Below are 23,681 nucleotides of genomic sequence, written 5' to 3' on the forward strand. Positions count from 1 at the left end.
TAGAGCTAATGAAAATATCTGCTATACCCCAGTTATGTTATTTATTCATAATTGATGCTATGCCTGCCTTTAAAACAGAAGGCAAAAATGCACAGTAGAGAGACACTAGCTAGTCCATGGACTGTTTTTTATAAAGCTATCCTCCGAGCAGTTTTTATTTAGTTGCTTTTTTGTTTTGTTTTGTTTTTTGTTTTATTTGCAAGAGGTTAAGCCCTCAGGTGGCATGTACTCATTGAAGCCAGGGTGTTGTAAAGACAGCTTGGATCTGCAGGGTCTGGACAAAACAGACATTCCCAGATGCCCCCTCCATGTCACCCTTTATTTTGTGGTCTGAGGACGGCTACTCTCCCTAAGCCTCACAGAGTGGCCTATGGCAGAGCCAGTTAAAATGGGGACCTCCCCCATGACCTGTGGCAGAGCCAGTTACCATGGGGACCCCCATGGTGTAGGTTACATGCAAGTCATGATGGCGGAGGGCACATTTCTGCTGGTAAAACTTGTGTGGGGGGCTTGTCCCTGTGCATGTTCTGAGGCTCCTGAGGTGGGGGAGGGGACGCTTGGTACTTTCGATGGTGTGAAAACGAGTTAATTGTTCTCTAAAAGGGCTTCATTTAAAAGTAAAATTCTAACATTTTAATTTCCCCTCCTAATGAAGCACTACAAATTTGTTAATTAGGGCAATTGTTTGAGTGACAGGCATGTAACCGGGTTGTCATTTTCTCTTCACAGTTGACAGATCCTTTCAGACCTATGCTAAGGGTAAGAAGAGCTTCTTCTAGATCTGTTTCTGCAACCTCTGACTCTCTGCGGGTTAAAAACACAAGTCAGTAGCAGGGACTGAGCTGGAGAGATGCCAGAGTGAATGTCAGTGGTCGTAGCTAATGCTGCCTGCTATTTTCAGGCAGGGAGTTGGGAAATAGCTTTTGTTTGTTTGTTTGTTTTTTTCCTTTTGAGTGCTGGAGGAAGCCTGGCCACTGGGTTTTTCACTGACACAACTGATAAGGGGCTAAAGAGATAGCTCTCAAGTTACAAGAGCACTTGCTGTTCTAGCTTAAGATCCAAGTTTGGTTCCCGGTGCCCATATTGGGTGCCTAATAACCTTCCATAAGTACAGCTTCAAGGGATTCAACACCATCCTCTGGTCTTTGTGGGTACTGCACACACATATACCCACACACAGGCGCACACACACACACACACCATATATATATAATTTTTTAAAAAATACATAATTTTTTTTAAAAAATGTAACAGACAGACTAGGTCAGGCTGTTGTTATGAGACAAGGTCTTGCTCTTCCTCTGACGGGCTTTGAACTTGTGAGCAACCTGACTCCCACTTTCCCCCTGCTATTCTGGGATAACAGGTAGAGGGATGGACAAGCCATAAGCTGGCTATAGTTAGCCTCTCTTGTGTCAGTTTATTTTGCCCAGAGCATTCAATGCTAAATGATTGTATACCTTCCTCATTCAAGCTACCCCGAACAAAAGGCTGGGAAGCATGCTATAAACACAGCTAGAATGTACCGGATGACCAGGGTCTGGCCAGCCGGTGACCTCTGGGTACATCCTGACTTAGAAGACAGATGACAGTGGTTGAATGATCCAGTTCCTGCTGTTGACTGCCACATAATCCCTGTCTTAGCTTTTTTTTTTTTTTTTCTTTGCTATAATAGTATCTGATGAGCTTAAAGATGGGTGTATTTTAACTCACAGTTCAAGGTTGTGGTATGTCATGGCAGGAAAATGTAGGTGGCAGGAACTTGGGGCCGTGGACCCAAGCTTGCTTTCTGCTTTACGTTGATTATAGGACCCGTCCAGTGACTAGTGCTGTCCTTACTTAGAGTGGGTCCTCCCGCCTCAATTAACTGAAGCAACTGATCCTTCATAAGCTTGCCCAGAGGCTAACTTCATCTAGACAATCTCTCGTGGGTGTACCTGACCTCTTGTCTCTTGGGTGATTCTGGGTCCTGCCAAACCCCGTGCAGTATTAGGCATCACTATCCCCCTTCTTCACTGGCCTGAAATGGGTGTGTTATTTGTGATCCCAAGCAACCCATAATTCTATTTCAGATTTGGTTCTAAGTCAGGAGCAGCCTCTTGCCACAGAAGCTGGTGTTTCTGTCATTCTCTCTCAGAGAGCGGGGTGGGATTTTTGTCAACCTTTCAGTACTTATTGAACGAGCAGCAAGCACATGGAGATGCTGAGCAGAAAGGAAGCAGAAAGAGTTGACCCCACCCTCTGTTGCACCACACAGACTGGCACATGCTCTTCAGATGGCAGAAGAGAGACTTGATCCATGCAGGAAGGAAGAAATCCATTCCTCCTTTTCCTCCTCAGCTCCTCATTCTGTTTTTTGCTCTTTTAACTAGAAGAGAATAAGGACACACGCACACACACACACACACACACACACACACACACACACACGAGTTAGTGGTTCTCAGTATATCTTGCAAGGTTGCCAGACTGCAGTAAGAATGTGACAAATCTCCATGTAACACTTCGAAGGCCTAGCCCCCCTCTCTTGTTTTGCTTCGATCCACAGACATTCCCTAATTAGCTTTTCTGGACAGCTGATGTGCCTGTTAGCTTGACAGCATTTGTTAGGTAGGCCTGCCTGCTGGCACTGGAGAAGACAGGCCGCACAAAGAGAGTCGGGCCGTTGCCATATTGTCCTTGGCAGAGGACTGCTTTGTAAAGGGGCTGTTGTCTCAGACCCACATGGGACAAGGGGGGACGCGGGTTCTGACTCCCTCGTGCCTGAACTTGGAAGAGCTGCTTATGGGAGCATTTGGTTAACACAGAGCTCTCCGTTCCTCTCCATGTGCAGAGCTGCTGCAGGGAGCTTGGGGGCAGAGGAAAGGTAGGCTTTCTGATGTGTCTTCCTTCTGACCACTCGATTCTTTCTTATTCCAGAAACCAGGAAAGTGGTGCGCCATGCACGTGCATATCGCCTGGCAGATTTACCACCACCAACAAAAAGTCAAGGTGGGTGTGTGACTCTTCCTGTCCCGAGCTGGGTGGGTTCAGACTGGGGACTCAGTTTATAGCCGAGGCAGGAAGTGTCAAAGGCTAGGCCATCTTCTTTGTTCTTTTTCTTTCTTCTTCTTTTTTTTAAATTTATTAGTATTTATTTATGTGTATGTCTGCATAGGACAGAAGAAGAGTGTCAGTTTTTCTGATGCTGGAGTTACAGGCACTGGTGAGGTGGCCGGTATGGGGGGAAGGAATCACACTCAGGTCCTCCGCAAGAAGGAAAGCCATAAGCACTAAAACAAGTATCACTTCCCAGTGTTGTTTTTTCTTTTGTTGAGTTGTGAATGGAAAGGGCGTAAAAATGGATTTACTCATAAAATAAAGCTTTTTGAAATCTATATAGAACTCCTATAGCACAGTCTAGATAAAACTTAAACCCAAGAAGAGCCAACAGGGAATGTTTTAGGGTTTGGGATTATTTTGGTTTTTGCTTTTACATTTTATTTCTTTATTCATTATTCATTGCTTGCGTGTGTGTGTGTGTGTATGATATATATATCATATATATGTATATACACACATATATATATGTATATATAATATAAATCATATACACATGTACATATATATACATACATACATACATATATACATACATATATACATACATACATATATATATATATATATATATATATATATATATATATATATGAGGTTTGTGTGTATATATACATATATATGATATACATCAGAGGACAACTTTTAGGAGACAGTTCCCTCCACATGTGAGTCTCAGGGATCGAACGTAGGTACTCAGGCTTGAAGGTGAATGCCTTTACTAGCAGAGCTATCCTATCAGTCCAGCCAGTTTTGGTTTTTGTGCTCGTTTGTTTTTAACATAAAATTTGAGGGGCTAGAGAGACGGCTCGGCAGTTAAGACTACTGACTGCTCCTGTGGAGGACCCAGGTTCAGTTCCCAGTACCCATATCAGGCAGCTTACATCCATTTGTCGAGTCAGCTGCAGAGAGTCCGGTGCACTCCTGTTGCTTCCAAGGGCTCCCCTGGATGGGCATACCCATGTACACACACTCAGACGCAAATACGCATACATGCGAAAGATTTTTAAAAATACTTTAAAAGATACCTTTTCATATTTTGGATTTGGAGAAGCGATTGTTTCTGCCCCACAAGAAGTTGAAGGTGCCGAGTGCCCATTGGCTGTGCATATAATAATTAACAACACTGGACGATTACGCTTCTGCCCATAGCATCAGTTCTTCAGGAGCCAGAATAGACTAAGTCCTCACCAGGACCTCTTTTCTTGCCAGTTACTGTGCCTGTCTGTAAATGACACCTTGTTCCAAAAAAGAGGGAGGGGGCTGGCAAGATGGCTCACTGGGTAAAGGTACTTGCCACCAGGCCTGGTGACCTGAGCCTGCTCTCCAGCACTCACCTGATGGAAGGAGAGAGCCAACTTCTACAGGTTGTCCTCCAGTCTCCATGTGCATTGACAGATGGACGGGTGGATGAATTCTTTAAAGGGTGGGGGGGATGGGAGATGGGGGAAGGAAAGAGGGAGGAAGGGAGGGAAGGAAGAAAGAGAGGAAGGCCTATTGAACCCTGTGGGAGAGAACTGCTGTGTGAAAGGTTCTGTTCTATGATTTAAACTAAGAGGTAAACCTAAACAATGATCCCAGCAGCTGATGTCCCAGCACAGGTTGGGGGAATCTCAAAGCGCATCTCCCCCCCTCCCATGTAGAGCTATAAGCAACCCGTGTTTGATGAGAGAGGGAGCCCCGATTGGTTATCCAATACCGAGTAAGTAATCCTGAAAGCATACACGCAAGCAACGCTGAACGGCCTCAGTAGGCTGCCCTTGTATATTTATGTGTAGGTGTACATACAACACTAAGAACTCCCAATAAACAAGAGGGTGAGATGACTCGGCAGGTGAGGGCACTCACTGCCCAACCCCCAGTGCATGAGTTCAGTTCCCAGACCTGCAGGATGGAAAGCGAGAACTGGCTCCTTAAAAGTATCCTTGGCCTCTGAGACCTGCTCAGTGGCATGAAAGAGCGCAAGCATAGATGAATGAATGGACAGACGGACAGACAGACAGACAGACAGAGAGACAAGGAGCTAACCAAAAGAAAGTGTTTACCTCCTTAAGGAATGAAGGCATCCCCTCATTTCCCTGGCACCTGCTCTCCCTCACACCCCACCATTGAGTCTTGCTCACTTTTCCCTTATCACCAGCCGAGGCGTAATTAGCGCCCTCCTAGTTCAGCTCAGCTAGAAAATGGGTGCAGTTTGATGACTTCCATTCACTCTGGGTCCTGGGTGACGGATTGAGGAGCAGCAGGTAAGCCTCATCTTCTTCCCTTTAACTTCCTGCACTTAAAGGGATGAAGGATGACAGGGAAGCCGCTCTCTTAGCAACTTCTGTTCCATGAAGATGCCCCTGGTGACTTGGCTTTCATTATCCCAATTCAATTAGCTAGGCCTCTCGAACACAGGGTGACTTGGTTATCTTCCTCTCCGGGCGAACGTTTCCTAATCCCCAAGCCCCGTTCTGCCTGTTGGACCTTATTTGGTCTTAATGAGTCCACGCCGTCTACCATGCGATATTAGCACTAAATAATTTGGCAACTCAATTAAAGGAGGTGCTTCAGAGATTTTTATAGATTTACAGAGAATTAGAACCTTGGTTTGGGGGATTGGTGGTTCTTCGATAGTGAGGCTTTCATTATGGTATTCCCCATAGATTGGAGCAGAAATTGCCTCTCTCTGTTCCTCGCTCCTGAATGTACATTTACTCATTCTCTTAGCCACTCATGAATTACTTGTGGCCTACAGGCTCTTACCTGGCTGTATCCTTTGGGCTTGTAGCCAGCCAGCCTAACCTGGTTAGCTTCGGGTTATTAATAGACAATGGATAGCTAATCAGCCATTCTAAAAAGATGTCCTCTGCCCTCCAATGTCACGTGCCTACTCATGACCACATACACATGCAATGGTGAAGGTTCCATACGTTTCCATGAGGTGCGTGGCTATGTTTCACCTTCAGAGAGAGGGCTGCTGGGTGAGTGAGAGTTGCCTTATCTTTTTACGCTCTAGTCAATGTAGGTGTCTCTCCTTAGCAAAGGCGTCCCCTGTGACACAGTAGGAAACAGGAGAGCGTCTGAGGCAGGGCAAGAGTAGAGTCAAGATGGCTGAGATCATCAGAGGAGCCCAAGGAGATTGCCAGAGCCGAGTAGAAGCAGGCCCAGGACAGTGAATGAGCCAGAGATGAATGAGCCAGAGTGAATGAGCCAGAGATAGCTAGGAGCTAGAGGACAGTGTCACAGTGGGGAGGCAGGAAGCTGACAGAGAGGGAAGGCTGTCAGAACTCAGGGAAATGGGCAGATTTGATGCCCTGCAGTTCAGAGGGATACCAACCTGCAGAATGATGCTGGGTAGGGGCTGAGGCAAAGATGGTAGGCTAATCACTCTCGCCATTGAGGGGGTAGGGCTAAGTTAGCTAGAGAAGTTAAGAGTGAGTCCTTGGGTAGTAAAGATTTCATGTGCAGTGAACTCCAACTAACGGAGGATGCAAATTGGAAAGGAAAAGATACCTGTTCATTAAAAAGATACGTGTGTGTGTGTGTGTGTGTGTGTAATGGATGTTCATATGCACTCGTACGCTTACAAGTGTGCATACTTGTATGTGGAGGCCAAATATCAACCTCAGTTGGGGTTCCTCAGCGACCATCCGTTGCTCTTTGAGACAGTTTCTCATTGGCCTGCAGCTCACAAGCTAAGATAGGCTGGCTGATCAGAGAGACCCAGGTCTGGGGTTAGAAGCATGTATAGCTACACTTTGCTTTTTGTAAGGCACGTTCTAGGGATCAAACTCAAGATTTTATGCTTGCCTGGCAAGTATGTTCCTCACTGAATGTCTCCCCTAGTTTCTGTGGGGTTGGTTTGTTTGTTTGTTTAAATATACAACAGTGATTCCATTAATGTGTGTTATATTAGAATATGACAGAGAGCCATTAGGCAGTTAACTTTATACATTTAGAGTGTCCTTGCAGAATTCCTAATGTAATGAGCTTTAAAATACTATCCTGTTAATACTCACAGGCCGAGGGGCTGGATAGGTGGCTCAGCCAGTAAGAGCGCTTGCTCTTTGTCTTAGTTTGTGATGAACACATGCCCAAAAGCAACTTGAGTGGGGGAACAAGCTTACACTTCCATGTCATAGTCCATGATTGAGGGAAGTGGGGGCAGGAACCTGGAGACAAGAAGTCAAACAGAGCCTATGAAGGAACAGCCGCCCTGCCCAGGGCTGGCACCACACACCATGCCTGGGCGTCTCATATCTATCATTCATCGAGAAAATGCCACACACACTTGTTCACAGGCCAGTCTGATGGAGGTATTTTCTCAATTGAAGTTCCCTCTATCTAGATGACCCTAGTTTCTGTCAAGTTGACAAAAACCAATATAAATAAATAAACAAACAAACTAACCCTCCCTAATCAGCACACTGTTCTTCCAGAGGAACTGAGTTTGCTTCCGAGAACCCATCTGGGCGGCTCACAACCACGTGTAACTCTAGATCCGTGTAATTCTGTTTCAGGGGATTTATTCCCCTTTTCTGAACTCTGTGGGCACACACAGATAGATCAACGCTGCCCCCCCCAACATACCCACAATACATAGAAATAAAGTAGATATTTGGTCTCATACGTATACAACCCCCCCCCCCCAGCATACCCACAATACATAGAAATGAAGTAGATACTTGGTCAGAGGTGGGAAACCTGCATTCAGACACAGTGGTATATACCTATGATCTTAGCACTACGGAGCTGGAGGCAAAGGATTAGGAGCTCGAGGATAACCTCAAGTATGTAGCAAGTATGAGGGTAGCCTGGGCTATGCGTTACTCTGCTTCAAAAGGAAAAACCAAAACGAACCCAGTCTAGGATGTGGCTCAGTTGGGCAGAGTGCTTGTCTTCCAAGCAGGAAACCCCGAGTTTCATTCATGGTATCATATAAGGCATGATGGTACACTCCTGTAGAAGTGGATGAAGGCAGGAGGATAAGGACTTCGTGGTCATCCTCAGTTACACAGTGGGCCAGCTGAGCTATGTGAGGTAGAAGGATGCGGGGAAGAACCTGCAGCTGGGCCTTTACAACAAAATGATGACCCACATGGAGAGTGGTACTAATTTTTGAATAAATAGGACCTGGCTGTACCCTTCACGTTGGAGCGCTTCAAAGGCCAAGCCCTTTGAAGTTGATGACGTTTATGATGTAGGAAGCAGAGGCCACCTTAGAACAGCCCCTGCCGGTCCCCACAAGGCCAGACTGCTTTCCTGGCATTCAAAGGCTTTGTTCTCAGCGTTGACCCAACCCCTCCAGTCTTGAGTTATTCACTAATCCCCCTTTGTCTGCTGACCTCCCAGTCTCAGCCTCTCTCCTTCCTTTTACTTTAGAAACAGATGCAGTCAGACCCACACAAGCTGGACTTCGGGCTGAAGCCTGAGTTCCTGAGCCGTCCTCCAGGCCCTAGCCTCTTTGGAGCCATCCATCACCCCCATGATCTGGCACGACCTTCCACTTTATTCTCTGCCGCTGGTAAGTTCAGAGACTGGGGTAGTACAGAGAGCCGACGGATCACAGTGGTGCCTGGGCTCAGTGTCTCTAATCACTTAATAACTAAAGAATAGAATGCACACCAGCTTGTGAGGTAGTACCCCACGTGACTAGGGAAGTGGGCCCTGCTTCTTTGACACACCCCTCTTTCATTCAACAAGGACCAAGAGATACTAAGCTGGATGAGATAGCTCACACTTAGAATCACAACAGTGGGGAAGCAAAGACAGGCTAGACACTGGGATTCGCTGGCCAGCTAACCTAGCTTCTCTGTGAGTTCTAAGCCAATTAGAGACCCTATTTCAAAGGACAAGGTAGGATGGAGTCTGGTGGCACAGGCCTTTCATCCCAGCACTTGAGATGCAGAGGGAGGCAGATCTTTCTGAGTTTGATAAAGCCTGGTCTACATAAGCAAGTTTCAGGGCAGCCAGGGCTATATAATGAGACCCTGTCTCAAAAGAAACAGGAACACCTGAGGGATAACGTCTAAGGTTGACCTCACATACACATGTACACACAGGAATGCATATACACACAGAGACCGTCTTTGCCTTAGAATACTTAACGCTACTTTGGTTTGTCATTTGTTCCTATGTTAAACAGGTACAACTCATAGGTGTGTGAAAAGCTATTAAAAAGATCAGAGAGTGTGCCAGGGCAGATTGGAAGACCAATAAATCCACGCATTCTGTAAGAATGAATGTAACCTCACATTTCAGTTGCCTATTGAACAATTAGTGTTTCTTCACGATGACAATCACACTCCCTTTTGAGGGGCCAAAGATGGAGGCATACAGTCAAGACAGGTTAGCTTCATGTGTTTGGTGGCCTCAGTCTGTTGTGTCAGAACTTGGAAGCAGAAACAGGGGAAACACGATAATTCAGAGCAAGCCTGGGCTACATGGTGAGCTTTAGCACAGCCTGGGCCACAGTTTCTTAAGATAAACAAACAGGGTTGAGATACAGCTCAGTTGATAGAGAACTTGCTTAGCTAACAACTCGGCCGTGTTCCATCTGCAGCACACCATAAATTGGGCATAGTGTTTCACACCTATAACCCCAGCACTTAGGAGACTAAGACAGACAAATTGGGAGTCCAAGGTCAGCCTCAGTACGTAGTGAATTCAAAGCCAGTCTGGGTTACACAAGCCTCTGTCTCAAAAAAAAATCATTTTTAGAAACTAAAACAACCAAACAATAAAAAAGAAAGGCACTGCCCTTAGTAAGGACTGAGATAAACAAATGGCCCAGTTGGTTCTGGCTGTTCTGTTGCAGAACATATTATCACTGAAACTCATTCAGCTCTGAGAATACATAATCCCAGTGTCTCCTCAGTGCAGAAGGTCCAGCTGGGGAGGAGGGCAGAAGGCATCAAAGGACCTTCGCTTTCCACTTAAGGTGCACATAGCCCAAAAGTAGTGGTCATATGGAATATTTGGGTAATGTCATAGTTTCATATCTGTTGATATACCAGATACCTTGACCAAAAAAAAAAAAAAAAGTAACTCAAGGAAGAAAAAGGTTTGTTTGTCTTATACTTTCAGGCTACAGTTCGTCATTGAAGAGAAGTCAAGGCAAAAACTCAAAGTACAGTTCAGTTTATCATTGAAGAGAAGCCAAGGCAAAAACCTCAAAGCAATTAGTCATATTACATCCACAGTCAAGAGCAAAGGGAGAATAAACACATCCTAGCTGCTTGCTCTCAAAGCTCAGGGCTCTGCCTAGGGAATGGTGTTGCCCATAGTGGGCCAGGTCAATTAATAATCAAGGTAGCCCCTCACAGACATACCCACAGGGCAACATGAAATAGATAATTCCTCAGCTGAAATTGCCTTAGCAGGTTATTCTGGGTTGTGGCAAGTTGACAGTTAAAACTAACCATAATCGGATTGGGAATGTGGTTCACTGAGCAAAGCCAATTGCTGGCAATCTTTATGTCCCTACTTTGATTCCCTGAGGCTCGTGGTGGAAGGAGAGAACTTATTCTTGGAAGTTGTCCTTTGACCTCCACACATGAGCTATAGCATAAGATACTACACACATACACAAATGAGTAACCAACCAGCACAGGTCCTATTGGTACCAAGTGTCCTTAACATTCAATGTTTTCTTTTTCAGACTTGGAGGGTCTGGGACACACTATGTAGAGGAAGTTGACCTTGAACTTAGTCTCTGCTTCAGCCTCCTGAGTCCTAAGATGACAGTTCTACCACACCTAGTCTTTTTGGACTTTTGAAACAGGGTTTCTCTCTGTCATCCTGGAACTCACTCTGTAGACCAGGCTGTCCTCAGAATCAGAAATCTGCCTGCCTCTGCCTGCTGAGTACTGGGAATATGTCCCACCACACCTGACTTTCTCTCTTATCTCCTCCCGCCTCCCCCACTACGCCCCTCGAGGCAGGGTCTGATGAGCCTGAGGTGGCTTTGGACTCTGTATATAGCTCAGGCTGATCTTAGACTTCCGATCCTCCTGTCTCTACTGACTGAGTGCTGGGATCACAGGCCATATGTAACCACACCTAGTTTATATAGTGCTAGGGATTGAAGTCAGGTCTTCATGCATGCTGGGAAAGTGCTTTACCAAATGAGCTACATCTCCAGCCCACTCAGTATGTTTCAGAGCAGTTGTTAGCACTCAGTCCCTGCGACAGAGCTCAGTAAAAAGTTAAGTGGTGGTGCTCTGCTTGTTGTAGTAGCAGCCTCTGTGGCTTCATGTGCTCACTGTATGAATCCAAATTTACCCTTAGGAACCAAAACAGTGAAGGAGGCCACCATTTATGACCCTTAAGGGAACAAGTTCCACATCCATCCTTCCCACTGCCTTCTCAGGCTCTGATCCAAGATTTGCGTTGGTAGACCCATTGACCCTTGCACTGATCGAGAGAGAAGCAGCAACGTCAGTACAGCAGGCCCGTGGTCAAAGCGAATAAATCACTCTTGGGGATGGATGGAATAGCCAGAGTCTCAGGTTTTCCTCCTGTGGTTTCTGCTTGGGGAATGTATTTGAGGCTCTGTTACCATGGCACCTAGCTCGGAGACAAGGATACATGGAGAGCAATTTTGAGAGAGAAATAGAGAGATTTCTCCCCGGACTTCATTGCAGCCAAATGGATGAATTGGCTTCTTTTGCTTCAATAATCCTGGAACTGTGGGCATCCCCAGGGGCCTGGGTTTTTGTCAGAGCATTAACTAGCATGTACTGCACAGTATGTAGCCCACATTTTAATTTGGCTGGCAACATTGGTGGTGACTAATGAAGGCTGTGGAATAGGTTCACTTTGTGCAGACAAGAAGTTGGTTGTCACTTCTCAGTGCCATGTGGAGAGATAACCCCTTAGGTGCCTTCAAAGTTTGAGAGTCCAGCATGTGTCCTTACGTGCTGAGCCTTACTGTGCAAACGCAGGTCTACAGGGTAGCTCAGTCAGTCAAGTGTGTATAGCATGAGGACTCTGAAGCCATAGAGCTAGGCATGAACGTAGAGCTATGTGCATCTCCGAGCCCAGAGCTGGGGAGGTAGGGCTCAGAATCAGTGCGAATTTCCAGGTTTGGTATAGACCCTGTCTTAAGACTTTTAAGGTGACGAGTGGCTGATCCCACATGCAGATACTTGCATATGTGCACGCATGTGTGCACACGTGCATGCAGCAAATGACTTTTCTCACAGTGGCCAGCCATTCTAGTTTGCTTTCAATCGATAAAACACCACCCCTAAAAGCGACTTGAAGGGGAAAGAATTGTTTACTTCAGCTTACAGTCCATCATGAAGAGAAGTCGGGGCTCGAACCTGGTGGCAGGAACTGAAGCAGAGGTCATGGAGGATCATTAATCGCTTGCTCTGCAGGTTCACATTCACCTACCATTAATTAAACTGCCCAGGACCACCTCCCTAGGGGTGGCACCACCCACAGTGGGCTCTCCTACATCAATCATGAACGGAGAAAATGCTCCACAGCCTTGCCTACAGACCCGTCTGATGGGGACATCTTCTCAACTAAGTTCCCTCTCCCCAGATGACTCCAGCTTGGTATTAAGTTGACAGAAGCTAAGCAGGCTACCAGTGCAGCCAGGAAAGGTGGGAGGAGGAAGGCCTTCTTTTGTCCCTAATAGGAACATTGTCTTTTACCCAGTTGTGCCAGCAGGAGCTGTGGATACAGTGGAATTTGACTTCAGCAGATTTTTTTCAGGGGTGGGGGGGGCTAGCAAGGTTTTTTTTTTTTTTTTTTTCTCTCTCAATTCTAACTTTGCTCTGTTGGTTTTTGCAGGTGCTGCGCATCCTACGGGGACCCCATTTGGGCCACCTCCTCATCACAGTAACTTTCTCAATCCTGCCGCTCACCTAGGTGAGTCAGAAAGACGGAGGGCTCCTCCCTGCAACCTTTCATGGATATCGCCCTTGGGATTTTCACCCCCAGTTGGGGTGGGGCCCAGTGGCAGGAGCCTGAGGCAGCTGATCATCCTGCATTCAGGAAGATGGAGGCTGGCACTCAACTCACTGTCCCCTTCTTACTCAGTTTAATACCCCACCCTATTGGCTGGTGCCCCCTCCCCCACACGGAGGGTGGGTTGTTCCATCTCAGCCTAATCTAAGACATTCCCTCACAGTCATGCCCAGGGGATGTCTCCCTGGTGATTCTCTATTCAGTTAAGCTGGCACTTAGTATTAGCCATCACTAGGGACTTGGGGGCGGGAAGTAGTCCTTGGCATCTCAGGACATGTGTGTTCTGGGTGGGTTCAACCTGCCTATATATAGGGGTCTCTCTAAGAGCTATGAAGAAAGATGAAATGAATGTTATACAAACTGTACTCTTTGCTTTTGGCTTCTTCATACTTTACTGTTAGTGTGTCTCCTCTTAGGAGGTATATACCCCCTGTGGCTTTTCAGTTATACAGTTAGTCCCATGCAGTGGCTCCTGCTATGGAATATATAGGAAGATTATAGTTGGTTGGGTTTTGTTTGTTTGTTTGTTTTTGTTTTTGTTTTTGTTTTGAGACAGGGTCTCTATATATATAGCCCTGGCAATCCTGGAATTTGCTCTGTAGACCAGGCTGGTCTCAAACTCAACAGAGATCTGCCTGCCTCTGCCTCTCAAGTGCTGGAATTAAAGTCATACACCACCATGCCCAGTTCTTGTTACTTATTTTTATTTTACATGTATAGGTATTTTGCCTACATGAATGTCTGGATATGTGCCTGCTGTTGCCCTCAGAGGCCAGAAGTGACTGTCAGATTCCCTGGAACTGTTATAGACAGTTTCGAGTTCTCATGTGGGTGCTAGGAATCAAACCCCAGTGTTCTCAATAGCCCAGTAGTATCTCATTTTTGTCCATGCATATCATCTCAGCCCCTGGGAGATAGAGATGAGGCAGGAGGATCAGTTCAAGGCTAGCCTTGACTTACATCAAGTTTGAAGGCAGCCTGAGTTAAATAAGGCATGTCTAAAAAAAAAAAAAGGAGAGACAGAGAGAGATAGAGAGAGGAAACATTTTACAGACAGGAAGGCAGCTTAGAACACTGGGTCCTGAGCTTCCTCAGCCATCCTGAGTATCGAGCTGAATCATGCCAAGGACGACACTCTGGAAAAATAAACCCCTGGGGACTCCTGCTACTCCAGTGCCTAAGTCCAAGCACAGAAAAGCCCTTACACAGTCTACCAGGAGAGTCAAGGTGCATCAGAGACGGTGTGTTGCTTTCCCAGCTGCCAAGACCCCTGTGCTGCTCACTCACGAGTTCCTGACCATTTCTCTTCTTTCCCGATCTCATTCACAGAGCCTTTTAACCGGCCGTCCACATTCACGGGCCTCGCTGCAGTCGGTGGCAATGCCTTCGGGGGACTTGGAAACCCTTCAGTTAGTGAGTACCTCTCAATTTATTTATTTATTTTTAATATCTCCCTTTCGCAATTTCTCTGACCCATATATGGCTTTTAAGATGAAGGGAAACTTTACTTTGGGAAGACTAATTTAAGCTGATTATATGGGTCAGTGACAGAGCACTTGCCTAAAATCCCCCAGTGAGAGCGTAGGGGCATGGCTCAATGAAAGAGAGTTTGTCTAGCATGGGCAAGGCCCCAAGTTCCCTCCCCATCACCAACAAAGATCACTTAGAAGCAGAGGGTGTGGCAGAAGACAGGTGTGGTAGCACACACCTTTAATCCCAGCCCTCAGGAGGCAGAGACAGGCAGGTCTCTGAGTTGTGGTCTGTAGAGAGAGTTACAGGCCACCCAGAGCCGAATAGTGAAAATAAAATGCAAATGAAGCTACCATGAAAGGGTAATATCCCTTGCTGGGATGGAGAGGTGTGGCTCAGTGGATAAGAGCACTTCCTGCTCTTCCAGAGGACCCAAGCTTGGTTCTTAGCACCTACATGACAATTTATAACCATCCTTAACTCCAGTTCCAAGGTATCTAAAGCCTTTTTCTGGCCTCTATAGGCTGGACATTGGCTACACATATGGCACAAACATAATCGTGCAGATGGAAACCCATACACATAAAGTAAAAATGAACATGTATGTGGTATTATTATTAAACAAATTTAGGTTAGAGCATCCTAAACAGGTATAACAGTGAAGTCGGTTGTAAATACATAAGCCTCATAAGCCCACTGTTGACATAGGCTCTGCACATCAGGAATAGTGACTTACTCAGTCACTACAAGTAGTTTGCTTTGGTTACAGCTCAAAATAAAAAAAATTCATTTTACTGTTGATGTAACAAGACTGAAAACAGTACAGTGAAGAACAGCAAGCCTAGGACTCGGTGGGCAGAGTGCTTGCCTAGCATGCAGGACACCCTCCATCCCCAGCGGTACACACACAGTGTTACATGTATAATCTTCCTATACATCCCCCACCAGGAATCACAGGCCTGTAATCCCAGCAACTGGGAAGGCAGAGGCAGTAGGATCATCCTTAGCTACTCAAGGGAGTTTGAGGCCAGCCAGGGATCCATAAGATCTTGTCTCGAAAAGAAGGGAAGAAAAGTCAGTCAGTCAGACAGACAGACAGACCAAAAACACAGCATGCAGATCCATGCATTCTTAAGGACGTCCTGCATGGTCTTTCCGGATGTTTGTTTTGACTAATTCCAGAAGGAATAGCATCCGACAGGGTGTGGTAGGCCGAGGACCAGTGGACTCTGCCGAACCTACCTACCTGTTCATCTGTTGTATGGTCATAGTGCACCTCTCTGCATGCCTGGAACTTCTGCATGCCCGCACATGTCCAACGGGGTATCTGCATACCCGCTCAGTCCCTCTCACTTTTTCCTCTCCATTGATTTTTTTTTAAGGCTGTGAGCTGCCTCTGCAGTGTAGGACGAGCCGAGCGTTCCTCTAATGAGTGTGTTAATCTCCTTCCTTTTCCAGCTGCCAATAACATGTATTCATTTTAACTCTGAATGCTGTTAAAGTTTTTGGTAAGTACCTTCACTCCGACAGGTTTCTATTGAGATCTCTCTGAAACCGTTTTTTTTGTTCTTCACTTCACCATTTCAGCACCCAACTCAGTGTTCGGCCACAAGGATAGCCCCAGTGTGCAGAACTTTAGCAATCCTCACGAACCCTGGAACCGGCTGCACCGAACGCCTCCATCGTTCCCGACCCCTCCGCCCTGGCTGAAGCCAGGGGAGTTGGAGCGCAGTGCGTCCGCTGCAGCCCATGACAGAGATAGAGATGTAGATAAACGAGACTCCTCCGTTAGTAAAGATGACAAGGAAAGGTACGAAAAGAAATGAACCGCTCTCGAGTCCCACTGGGGGAGCCCACCCTGTGCCACACGCCAGTCAGAGCCAGCCACCTCCCCTCTCCCTCACCCCGGCCTCTATCCCAGCCTTGTGCTTAAGATCTCTGTAGCTCCCCAGTTCCTTACCCAGTGCTTACCCTACAAGTGCAAGGCAATACCAAGCGGCCCTCCCTGCACTCCGTGGTACAGAGCAGATGGTGACCATAGCCTCTCAGTAAGACACAGTACAGCGAGACATACAAGCCACCCAGAGTCCCTAAAACAGTAGCGTGTCCAAGTAGACATCTTCTGTAGAGAGCCAGACACACACAGCATGAACCTGCCATGTTTGCTTTTGATCGTGAAGTCCATCAGTCACCCATAGGTGCTTTGTTTTGTTTTGTTTCTCTTTCCCTCTTCATTTGCTCCTAGTAAGTCATGCTTACATCATCTCATCCTATTTTTCTCAAGCATCATCCAAACTCAAAGCCCTGGGGCTCATAGGTAATGAGTACAATTTTGTTTTTTTATTTTGTTTTGTTCTGTTTTAACCAATCTGAATCTAGACCTCGGCAACAGGAAGCTTGGCTTTGCAGTTGCTTTTCCAGGGAATTGTTAGTTTTACTAACCATTGTTGTCTGCATACTAACCCTTTTCTAAAAATCTATCTTAAAAGGAGAAATACCTCGGTATTTTTAATGCAGAATGCCATAGGTGTTCCTTTGTTTTTCTTTAGGCTATTTTCATTTTGAATGAACGGATAAGTCACGTCAATATACACTTGACAAAAAAGAAAAAAAGAAAAAACAACAACAACCACAAAAAAAAAAAAAAAGAACAGAAAAGAAAAACAAACCCAAACAACCCCAAAACCTTGATAGTCACTTCTTTTTGTGCTGAGGATTGAAATCTGGGGTTAGGGAGGTGGCTCAGTGGGTAACGCCCTTACCCTGCAAGTGTGCGGTCCTGAGTTCAAATTCCAGCATCTGTGCAAAGCTGGGTGTGGCAGTGAGTATGGGTGTGTAATCCCAGAGACCTTGTCCCACCTTGCCTTTGTGATTGACACCCAAGGCTGTCCTCTAACCTGCTCAGTTGCTTGATAGTATGTGCCTGCAAGTATACACAGATAACACACAGAGAAAAATTCAAATTTGAATTCAGATCTTTAACTTGCCCTTGTTTTATTGTGCATGAATATACCCTAATAATTTAAAAGAAATGAGCTTTTCCAATCTTAAACACGATTGATAAAGAGGCATATGCCTTTAATCCCAGCACTCCAGAGGTAGAGGCAGGTGCATCCCTGTGAGTTCAAGGCCAGCCTGGTCTTCATAGGCTGTCACATTGCATTAGTTGGTTTCATATGGGAGAAAAAGACAGATTACCATATAGGAAAGTTGTAATTTAGAAAAACAAATCTCTCAGCCTATAGGAGTTCTAATGTACTAAAGGGGCCACACCCATAGAACGTGGAGTTTCTGAATAATTGATTCTTGAGTAGAATATAGGCTTGCTTTGATTTCTCTTGATGGAGCCAGAATGGCCTCCAGTATTGAAGTTGAGGGAAACTTGAAAGGCGTTTGTATTCTTTTTCCCCATTGAGGTTATTCTTGTCAGCCTCTGTGGGTAAGCAGGAAGCAGAATTTGTAGGACAGCTTCTCCACCACACCCCCACTCTGGTCCCTGGACTCTGATCTCTGCCACCTCTTTGTCCACACAACCTCTGGCCCCTCCCCTCATCTTTCCCACATCTGTTCTGGGATGTGGCCTGCTTTCTCCCTCTTAACTCTCAGAGTTTGAACTGTTTATCTTCTGTTATTCTGCCTTTTATCCCCAGTCCATAGACAACATCCTGACCAAGCCAGGTCCCCGGAAGTTTCCTTTTGCCGTCATAGCTCCTCTTACAGGGACCTCAGTCAGTGAGGTTGTATGCTCTGACCCCGAATCTGCTACAGCCTCATCTGTACACATTAGATTGGGGCTCTCTGGTACTCCAGTAATCTGGAGGATACCTTTCCAGCTCCCCTTACTCTGTATCTGCATCCGTGGTTCCCAAGCTTCCGAATTCTGTGACCCCCGCCCCCAGCCATAAAATTATTTCCACTGCTGCTTCATAACAGTAAGTTTGCTTGTTGTTAAAATCATAATGTAGATAACCGTGTTTTCTGATAGTCTTAGGCAAACCCTGGTGCCTAAGGGGTCTCGTGACCAAGGGGGGGGGGTCACAATTCACAAGTTAAGAACCACTGATCTAAATCCATCAACCTGAAGTAATGCCTCTGTCCTGAGGGTCAGCTGCTGGAAAGCTCCCTCGTGTCTATATTAAATCCTTCCTCACCTCCACTTTATATCCAAAGTGTGAAGCAAAGTCTTAATTTGTGTTTAGACTCTTTGAACTGTATTCTTGACCTAAAGCTATCCCGAGAAGCTATACAGATGGGCTTCCGTGTTCCTCAGTGACTACCCTGGCCCACAGGGGCTCTGTGTGCATTTCCTTGGTGACCTTGATCGAGGCAGATCCCTGGGATCCCCCTACTCACCCTCATCTGTAAGCCTTCACCCAGGAAGCCGCCTCAAGACTCTAGATTAGAGCAGGTGGCTGTCTTCGCCCTGAGGCAGGGCACGGTCTAGCCCACCCTCACACTACCATCTCATTGGATGCTCCTTGCCTGGCTGGCAAGCCCATTTCATTTTTTCCCCCTCTCCCTCTCACAGGGAAAGCGTTGAGAAAAGACACCCCAGCCATCCTTCCCCAGCACCTCCCGTCCCGGTGAGCGCCCTGGGCCATAACCGCAGCTCCACCGATCCGACGACCAGGGGTCATTTGAATACTGAGGCTCGTGAGAAAGATAAACCAAAAGAGAGGGAGAGAGACCACTCGGGATCCCGAAAGGACCTGACCACTGAAGAGCACAAAGCCAAGGAAGGCCATCTGCCCGAGAGAGACGGGCACAGCCACGAGGGACGTGCAGCAGGCGAGGAACCCAAGCAGCTGTCCCGGGTGCCATCGCCCTACGTGAGGACACCAGGCGTGGACAGCACCAGGCCTAACAGCACCTCTAGTCGGGAAGCCGAGCCACGCAAGGGTGAGCCGGCCTACGAGAACCCCAAGAAGAACGCCGAGGTCAAGGTCAAAGAGGAACGCAAGGAAGACCACGACCTACCTACAGAGGCTCCACAGGCCCACAGGACCTCAGAGGCACCTCCGCCCAGCTCCTCAGCCAGCGCCAGCGTGCACCCAGGGCCTCTGGCATCCATGCCCATGACCGTGGGAGTGACTGGCATCCATGCCATGAACAGTATCGGTAGTCTGGACAGGACACGCATGATGACCCCATTTATGGGCCTCAGTCCGATCCCAGGGGGAGAGCGCTTCCCGTACCCCTCTTTCCACTGGGACCCTATGCGGGACCCCTTGAGGGATCCTTACCGTGACTTGGACATGCACCGAAGAGACCCTCTGGGCAGGGACTTTCTGCTCAGGAATGACCCCCTGCACCGGCTCTCCACACCCCGGTTGTATGAAGCTGACCGCTCGTTCCGGGACCGGGAGCCCCATGACTACAGCCACCACCACCATCACCACCATCACCCGCTGGCCGTGGACCCTCGAAGGGAGCACGAACGAGGCGGACACCTGGATGAACGCGAGCGGCTGCACGTGCTTCGGGAGGACTATGAGCACCCACGGTTGCACCCTGTGCACCCCGCTTCTCTAGATGGACACCTCCCACACCCGAGCCTGCTCACACCAGGCCTGCCTAGTATGCACTACCCTCGCATCAGCCCTACTGCGGGCCACCAGAACGGACTGCTGAACAAGACCCCGCCCACCGCGGCGCTCAGCGCCCCACCTCCGCTCATCTCCACATTGGGGGGCCGCCCGGGATCCCCCCGGAGGACTACGCCTCTGTCGGCTGAAATCCGAGAGAGGCCGCCATCCCACACACTGAAGGACATTGAAGCTCGGTAAGCCAGGAGGACAAAGCAGACCTCGGAATGGGGGAGAAACCCCAGGGACACCCATCCCCAGACTCAAGAGACAACTCCTGTACCCCCAAAACTGAGAGGTGCAGAGCTCCAACTCTTCCCCTGAAAAAAAAAAAAATGGGCAGAGACTCCATTTGGATGTTGAAATGTTTTTGTATATTAATGTTGGAATTTTCCAGACCTTTTAGCCAGGTCCTGTTTGTTCTTACATTTCCTTATTTTTTTTTGTTGTTGTTTCTTGCATAAAACTTTGATTTGAACCAAAACGGTGAAGGTACTGACACTCAAGGATCTGATGATCATGGGGGGGCGGGGGCCATCTATCCATCACCCAGAGCTGTCTCAGAGGAGGAGGCTTGTACATAGAGTGTAAAAAGAGATTGCTTCATGAGCTGACGGTTCATATATGCAAAAGATAAAGACGAAAGCTTTACTTTGTACAGATGTAAATAGGTAAAAGATTAAGTAACATAATACATTAATACTTCTTCAAATGTGCTATTTACAAGTCTAATATCAGTGAACTCGGCCCTCGGAGGAGGCCGAGTTCCCATCTGCTAAACCCTTCAACTATGCAATGAATACGAGGGCTTTTCCCCAAAGCCCACTTAACTCAAAGGAGCCTTTTCAAATCCATTTACAACATACTTAAGGTCATATTTTCCCTGAACAAGCGCTTACCTGAGATGTTCTACAACTGTTTTTCCTTTTGGTTTTCTCTTTGGTTTGGTTTTTGTTTTTTCAAATGAAGAAACTTTTTTTTTTTTTTTTAAATCAGGAACCCAGGTTGTAACTTTGCATCTGAAGTTGCTCCTTGTGGTCTTCCGGGGAGAATGGGGAAAGGTCCACCCCCTAGAAAGTGTAGCTAAGAACTGGAAGCAGCTTTGCACAGGGAAGATGGGCTTGTTCTGTCAGTAATCAGGGGCAGGTGGGCTGTGTTTGCCAGCGCAAACAGGTCACCAGGATTTCTTGTCACCTCTGATGGCATAATGTTGCAGGCAGCTTCAAGTGGGCACCATGCCTTTCCCGCAACCCCCATGTCCTAGCTCATGACATGTACACACTTACTTGTTCCATAATATGATTTAAGGACAGCCACACAGGTCCTGAAAGAAAGCTGTCTGGCTTTTCTCAGATGATGGATATGTTTTCACGGTAACTGACGAAGGTACCCGGAGCCCAGTGTGAATCGTTTATATTCCAGTAGGAAATGGAAACCCGGGCAGGGCTGAACAGGTAGATCTTGTAAGAGCCATCAGAAATTACCAAGGGAGAAAGGAGGCAGAGAGAGGGAGAGAGAGAAAGAGAGAGAGAGCATGCAAGAGAGAATGTGTGTGTTCACATGCATGCACACTCTTGTGTGCACTTATGTGTGTTGAATTTTCATCAGTCTTAATGTCTTCATGACACTTTTATAAGGACATTAACCCTCTTGTCTACATATTTGGAGAGAATATGACTTTACTAGCCGAGAAAATACAATATATCTTGTCTACTGGCCTGTAAAATACATGTAAGAAATAAAAATTAGTCCCATTTGGTCCTCTAGTATATTAAAGTGCTATCTGACATTGTTATCCTGTTTTTTTTTTGTTTGTTTTGTTCTCAAAAAAAAATGTAAACTACAGACCATTGTTTCTAAAAGCAGAGAGATCTATTTTAGTAGTTCACAGAAGGTTTAGTTGTGAATTCAGATTTTTGTGGACACCAGATGTGTGCAGTGTTTTGTTTTCTTTTGTTCTTTTTTTTTTTTTTAAGACAACAACTAAGAAAAAAAAACCCAAGGATTCTGTGCACTGGAACTGTAGTGGTAGGGTCTCAGCATTGTAAAGAGGTTGCTCTTGTACAGGCCTTTTTGCTGTTTCTCTTGTATGTAAAAAAGAAAAAAAGAAAAAAAAGAAAAAAAAAAGAAAGAAAAAAAAAGTTCTTTCCAGATCCTACTCGAACAGGGAGGGAAGCAACGGAATCTTCAGCATGTCTCATTGGAGGAGCCTTCGTGTGTAATGTAAATGTGCCACGTTATTAAAAAATGTGAACCAAGCTTCCAGATGTTTCTTTTTGTGAGGTGCCACTCATCTTTAGGAAAGAAGCCCCTAGTATTCTAGACCAGGTTCTAGAAAAGACTCCCCACCTCCACCACCAGCCTTGGAACCAACCCCCAGGTCCAGAGCACCCTAGTTGGTCCAACGTCCTTTGGTGATGATGTATTTGTTTATGTTTTTTATTTTGTATGTTCTAAACAAAACAGTCAGAGGGAACTGGTTATAGCTCAGTTGGTAGAGTCTTCGCCTAGCATGTGCAAAGCCCCAAGTTCCACCCCAGCACCACAGAAATTAGATGTGGTACATGCCTGTAATCCCCCAGGACTTGGGAGATGGAGGTAGAAGGATCAGAAGTTCAAGGTCAAGACCAGTGAGGTGATTTCAGCAAGATAAAGAAAGCATCTGCTGCCAAGCCTGACAGGTAATCTGAGTTTCATCACTGGGACCACAAGGTGGAAGGAGAGAACAGACCCCTGGAGGTTGTTTCTCTGACCTGCCTGTCCACATGTATGCGCGTGCACACACATCTGTTTTCAATTCACGGTCATCCTTAAGGCCAAGTTTCCTCTGACCTCCACATGTGTGCCTCACACATATCTGCATCCATGTGCACAAACATACATGCATACCCACGCACACTACAAAAATAAATGTAGCCGATGCTCCTTTTAAAACTGCAGTATTCCCTCGATTAAAGGTTTGCACCTCAGTGGGGTGGGAAACTAGCAGTCGGGGTCAGTTAGATCGAGGAGGCTGATGGGTATGGCAGACACAGAAGAACAGAATCAGGGATGCTGTGTGAACTTCAGAGACTCCACAGAGCTCTTAGAAAAGTCAAAGGACATGTGACAAGATTCCTGGGTGGAAGGAAAGGACACAAGGAGAGCCTGCAGGCTTAAAGCTGAGCTGGGAGACTGGAGCGACGGCCCAGGCCCAGGGGTTAAGATCGTGGTTATCAACCTTCCTAATGCTGCTACCCCTCAATATGGTTGTGGTGAGTCCAACCATAAAATTACTTTTGTTGCTACACTATAACTATAATCTTGCTACTGTTAGAAATTGTAAATATCCACATTTTCTGGTGGCCTTAGGCAACTCCTGTGGAAGGGCCATTTGACACTCCTCCCCAACCCCCAACAAAGGGGTCGAGACCCACATGTTGAGAACAGTTGTTGAGTTTTGTCCCTAGACCCTAGGTCAATTGGCTCACAACCACTTGTAACTCCAGCTCCCATCCTTGGAGAACAAATGTTCTGGGAGGAGGGGCTGACAACCCCTAAACCTAAGACTCAAAGCAATAG

At 46.6% G+C, this 23,681-nt stretch overlaps 1 protein-coding gene across 3 annotated transcripts in view; it reads left to right on the plus strand.

Annotated features, from left to right (window-relative positions):
* Nucleotides 1–21,889, plus strand: part of Auts2 (activator of transcription and developmental regulator AUTS2) — a 1,072,043-nt gene extending 1,050,154 nt beyond the window's left edge. For 2 of the 3 annotated variants that reach the window (XM_028766102.1, XM_028766104.1), the window contains 7 exons: nt 730–759; nt 2,920–2,991; nt 8,467–8,608; nt 12,889–12,966; nt 14,395–14,478; nt 16,123–16,345; nt 19,064–20,438. In XM_028766102.1, coding sequence (XP_028621935.1) covers nt 730–759; nt 2,920–2,991; nt 8,467–8,608; nt 12,889–12,966; nt 14,395–14,478; nt 16,123–16,345; nt 19,064–20,321 — 1,887 coding nt within the window. In that variant the 3' untranslated portion in view covers nt 20,322–20,438. Of the gene's footprint in view, nt 1–729; nt 760–2,919; nt 2,992–8,466; nt 8,609–12,888; nt 12,967–14,394; nt 14,479–16,122; nt 16,346–19,063 lie in introns of all 3 variants that reach the window. The other variant, XM_028766103.1, reaches the window with a different exon arrangement.
* Nucleotides 21,890–23,681: the final 1,792 nt, after the last annotated feature.

This window comes from Grammomys surdaster, unplaced genomic scaffold, assembly GCF_004785775.1.
Source record: "Grammomys surdaster isolate TR1022 unplaced genomic scaffold, NIH_TR_1.0 166, whole genome shotgun sequence".
NCBI classification, from domain to species: domain Eukaryota; kingdom Metazoa; phylum Chordata; class Mammalia; order Rodentia; family Muridae; genus Grammomys; species Grammomys surdaster.